Source organism: Perognathus longimembris, unplaced genomic scaffold (genome assembly GCF_023159225.1).
Source record: "Perognathus longimembris pacificus isolate PPM17 unplaced genomic scaffold, ASM2315922v1 HiC_scaffold_5104, whole genome shotgun sequence".
Classification (NCBI taxonomy): domain Eukaryota; kingdom Metazoa; phylum Chordata; class Mammalia; order Rodentia; family Heteromyidae; genus Perognathus; species Perognathus longimembris.
The window spans coordinates 37,659-43,023 of NW_025960495.1; the positions used below are offsets into that span (position 1 = coordinate 37,659).

Sequence of the window (5,365 nt, forward strand, 5' to 3'; positions counted from 1 at the left end):
ATGTCACCAAATGTGGTTAGAACAGAGCTACTTCTGCACGGAATGAGAACAGTTATAATTTGGACAGGTTGTGTTTCTTGATGCCACTTCCTGGAAGAAAATTGAAAGCCTGGGAGGCCACAGTTGTTGTGTGAGGGAAGCTAGGAAAGGTACAGGTAAAACTGAGCACCTACCCAGCTGTAGCAAGTCCCACTCTTGCCCATAACTACCCTGGACAGAGTTAGATGTGGATAGGGCTGCAGGAGCAGCTCCTATCAGGACTCCACCCATTCTGCCTGGATCACAAATTTCTGGCCACACCCTCTGTTATTTCACACTTTTCTCTGACCAATGGGATGCCAGACTTGGGGCCACACCCATATCCTCTGCTGCCTAATAGCCCTGGTATTCCCTCTGTTGGCTTACACCACTCCCAGCCGTTGAGGGAGGTGGAGGTGGCCGAGTGGTGTCAGCGAAAATCAGTGAGTTAAGGGGTATAGTGAGAAAACAACATTGTTAATGATTGTAGATTGTAGATTGTAGATTGTAGTTTGTAGATTGTAGATTGTAGATTGTAGATTATAGATTTCAGACCGCCTGGGAATGTGGCGATTCTGTCTTGCCTGCTGCCCCAGGGCTCGAAGGTCTGAACAATCGAGAGAAAATGAAACAGCTGCAGCAAATCAACGACGGCAAGAAAACCAGCAGAATTGTCCTGCAAGTGCACCTGCACAATTGAACACAAAGAAGAAACCAATCAAGGGCGATCATCCCAAGAGAAACACCACTGGGTATGGTCAATCAACTGAGCCTACTGCCAAAAAGCACGCCTCCCCTGAGCCTGTCCTGCCTTTGTGCAGCTGGAGACCTTCCTCCAGGGTGGAGAGTCTCACAGCTCCCAAGAACACCGAGGAGCTGCAGAGGCACTACCAACACCTGCTGCTTACCCTGCACTCCAGAAAGTTACGAAACCAACAGCTCTCCAGTGAGCTCCACCAACTGAAGAAAGAAAAGAAACACCTGCAGCATGAACACCGAAGAGAGAATTGCAGGAGAGCCCAAGAGAACGAGGCACTGCAAACAGAATTGGAAGCTCACAAGCTAGCCATACAGATGTTGGTTTCTGAAGAACCCAATTTACGCTGTGCCCTGGCTCGCATCCAGCTGGTGGTTAAGGAGAAACTAAGGGAGCAGGAAGGCTCATTTAGTCACCACCCACCACGCCACCAGCGGGCTGCACAGCAGCATGTTGGACAGGAAGAGAGAGCATTGTCCCCAGTCACCACCCAACGGGTTGACACTCAAAAAAAGAAGCTCCAGCTCCTGGAAGACCAGGAGAAGAGCAGAATTTCTGATTTGGAGGAAATCAACAGCGAATTACAAAGGAAACTGGAAGTCCTCTGGACCCAAAAGCTCAACATGCAGAGCAGAATTCAGAAGCTGCAAAAGGCATCAGAGGAGCGGGCAGTGCTGAAACGGCAAGTGGACAACCTGAGAAGGGTGGTGAAGACCATGAGGTCAGAAAGGGACAACGTTGCCATGTCCCTGAGGAGGGAGAGTGCCCTGTGGGAGGACATGGTCCAGCAGCCATCCCAAGGGATGAAGCAACAGACAGAGGAGAGAGAGCAAGGGGAGAGGCAGGTGTTGGAGCTGGAGGTCAACCTGGAGGAGGTTAGAGAACACCTGGCAGAGCTGCAGCCCCCTGCAGGACCAGCTCAGGCTGTGCAGCAGCTGCAAACCCAGGCCTTGCAGATGCAGGACGAGTTAAAGGACCTGAAGCAACAGCTGCAATCTCAACTGCAGGAAAACCACAGCCTCCGTCTCCAGAACCTGGAGCAACAGGAGCGGCTGTGGAGACTGGAACAGGCAGCCGAGGAAGCCATTCCTAGGCCTGCCAAGGATCGGGACATGGAGACCGCGACATGCACACATGTGCAAGACAGAGAGATGCAAGACCAGCTGGCCCAGCTGCACGACGCTGCCTACCGGCTGAGCGCTGAGAAGGAGGAGCTCGCCAGCGCCCTGAGCGCAGAGCAAATCCTAAAGAAACAGCTGCAGGAGAAGCTGGAGCAGCAGGAGAAGGATTTCCAGAAATGGAAAGAGGTGGCGAAGAGAGCGAGCCAGGAAGCTCAGGAGCTGCAGGAGCTGCAGGGCCAATACCGGACACAGCTGCAGGAACTCAGAGCCACCTGCGATCAGCACACAGCCTCCAATCGGCAGCTGAGCTCAGAAAAGGAGGCCCTGCAGGAGCACCTGCAGAGGCAGACCCAGCTGCTGGAGCAGCTGAAGCAGGAGCAAATACAGAGCACGTTGCTGGCCCAGACAGAAAGGGAACAGTTGCAGGACACTCTCCAGCGCCTGGAAGTAGCATGGCAGCAGAACGAGCAACTGCAGGCCAAGCTGAGCGTCCTGGTTTCCCCTCCAAAAGGCCAAGGAGTGAGTGATGCGGAAGAAAGCGGGGAGGAGGCAACCCCACTCGACGTGACCGTCCCTGATGATGTAGAGAGCCCTCAAGTAATGAGGGATTTTTATCAAAATGCCCTCTCAGCTGCTGAAGCCAAAGAGGTAAAACTCCGCCAGCAGCTGCTGGAGCAGCAGGCCCGCTGCAGGTGCCTGGCCAACCTGGGAGCCCAGTGCCAGACCAAGCTGGAGCAGGAGGGCCTCTTCCCCAGGACGAGGACCCACGGCCTGTTTGGGAAGAGGAAGCAGGACACACAGGTGCCCAAGAGGGAGCTGCAAATCTGCTTCAGCCCCGACCTGCCTGACAAGGTGGACTTCCAGAGTGCAGCAGATGGCCTGCAACAGCGATGCAGCCGGCTGTCAGAGCACATCGCCGCCATCGAAAACTCCCTCATTGCCTGCAGAGAGCAGATAGAAACCCTGGAGACCCTGCATCAAGAGAAATGGGAGCAAGTCGATCTACTGTCCCAGGAGAAACAAAAGAAGAAGCAGGAGCTGCAGGAGTTGCTGTTGCAGCTTGCAGGTAAAGTCGTGACATGCCAGGACAAGATGCAGGGAGACACCGAGCCCCCTGCTGCTGACACCACTTCAGACTTGGCAGGCCCCATGAAGACTGAATGTAGCAAGGAGGATGATGGTAGCAAGGATTATGACGTGGAACCATCCACAGTAGAGGCTGAGGGGCCGTGCCCCCTAGAGCCGTCCACCACACAGCTTGGGGGCATGGGCAATGAACGCCCCATCACGTTCTGGTCCAAACTGAAGAACATGATGAATATCCAATAATTACTCTCAGGAAGGACACAAACAATTACAAATGTGTTACACACATTCTTCCGGACTATTTTCCCTCTCCCTGTCCCCTGACACTGGCTCTGCCAGTGTGGTCACAAGCTCAATTAACGCAGCTGAAATCGAGGAGTCAAAGGCCTGCGGATACAGGCAGAAGAATGGCTCAGAGTCGGACGAGACAACCTAAGTCATATGTCTCTGCGCGTAGAACACAACAAATGCTGAGTGAAATTATATTTCTTTTTGTCAATTTATCAATCATTTATTGACAGATTTTTATCTTAAAGTACATTTTAGTTAACAAACCTATTTACACGGGAATTCATCCCAGTTATTTTACAGATCGTACTTACGAACCACACTCTTAGTCTCCAGTGCAGAGTTGCACTGGATGTGACTATTGGCGGGAAATGGCCCGGCTATTTACACATACACAGTAAACATGTTTGTTTTTCATGTCTGCACAGGACAGCATATTTTTTCTGAAGGGAAAGTATGATGTTTGGGACAAGAGGTAGGATGAAGGTTTTATCTGTGATACTACATTGTTCCTCCAGATTCAAATGATTTGGACATCATCAACTTAGGAATCATCTATGGATATTACAAATCCTCATAAGATAGTTTAATTTAAAAGAATATGATTGCGCAATTTCTGTTTCAATCAATAAAATTGAACATTGGAATGTTTAAGGTGTTTTCATTGGGAGGAAGAAGGGTAGAAGACTGCAAGTTCTATTCTACTGTTTCAGCAAGAGACTATTACTCTTGCCGTAAAATCACAATCATTAGTAAGAATAAGAGGACGTGAAGGAGTAAAGCAGAAAGCTGAAATTTGTAATACATAGTCAATTTATCTGCATATGTATATTTTTAAAGACAAGAAATCATTTGGGTTTATCAGAGAAAAAAAGAAATATGTGTATCTGTTGGATAGATATTTAGGAAGTATTGCAATCTCATTTCCTTATCCCATTTTTTCATCATCCTTATCTAGGGCAGGGACAGGGGGTGTGGCCAGGTGGATTATGATGTCACCTCAGGGAAAGGGGAGGTAACTGCCTCCAGGTCTGCTGCTTACCCAGGTAACTGGGTGGAGACTTAATGAGGTGGGGGCATCTACTTGGAGCCTTCCAGGGATGGACCTAGCAGTCATGATTTCATTTGACACTGAGATATCAACCAAGCTAGCACAAGTGGGATGTGACCCGTGTCATGGAGTCATGATTCAGCATCAGGCTCAATGTCCGAGAAAAGGTTTTCCAGCATCTTAGTGGACTGGAACTGGTGAATGTTTGTCCACCTAGCCAGCTCCTTGTTATAAGAGCAGAGGCACCCAGCCTGCAAGTGGTGTGAGAGAGGACAGTTCCCAGGGTGTGTCATGGAAAAACCAGTGGCTAGCACCCAGCATGTGATGACAAAGTCACTGCAGCATGGTGTACACTTGCATCACTTTCTCCTACCTAGAATGATGGCACAATCTTGAGATTTTAATGAGAACTGAATGATAGACCTTGTTAATAAAATTTCTACCTGAAAATATAGTATAGAGTCTAATGATATATTCGTATGCACCTGGGGTGAGGAGGATCTTTAGAGGGCCAGTGAACTAAAAGCCAAAAAGCCTAGATAAATTTTAGGCCGTGAGCAAATGCAGACACTTTTCTTCTCTTAGAATACATTAACATGCTTGAAAACGACACACAATTTGAAGAACCTAACCAGTACGTGGTAATATCTATGTGAAAATTTAATGGACAATTGACTTACAAATATAGACAGAGGATTTAATCAGCATATTTTCAATTATGGCAATTCCATAAAATAGTAATAGACCCCCAAATTCCCTCTCATCTTTTGATTTTTTAAGCAATCATAGCATCCTAGTGGAATCCATTGTTCAACGTCTGTAGTTTTGCTGTATAAACAAACCTACTCTGCTGCTGGTGGTGTCAAATTATAGCACATGTAATAAGGTACAGTGTGTGAGATTTGATAAAAAATGGCTATTATACTCATTTATACAGGTTCTATTGTCCCCCTTTTGATAGTTTTTAGGGTCCATTGTCCTTGCTCCTCAAAAATGAGCTTTGGTGTCAATCTGCAGTTTCACCACTTTTGTCACAGCTCTGGT

At 48.3% G+C, this 5,365-nt stretch overlaps 1 protein-coding gene across 1 annotated transcript; it reads left to right on the forward strand.

The window, feature by feature from the left end:
* The first annotated feature begins 224 nt into the window (after window positions 1-224).
* On the forward strand, window positions 225-3,225 carry LOC125345018 (golgin subfamily A member 2-like). The gene is made up of 4 exons (XM_048337278.1): window positions 225-461; window positions 565-1,557; window positions 1,651-2,577; window positions 2,680-3,225. Exons 1-4 carry the CDS (start codon window positions 225-227, stop codon window positions 3,223-3,225), a joined length of 2,703 nt encoding a protein of 900 aa, XP_048193235.1.
* The last annotated feature ends 2,140 nt before the right edge of the window (window positions 3,226-5,365 follow it).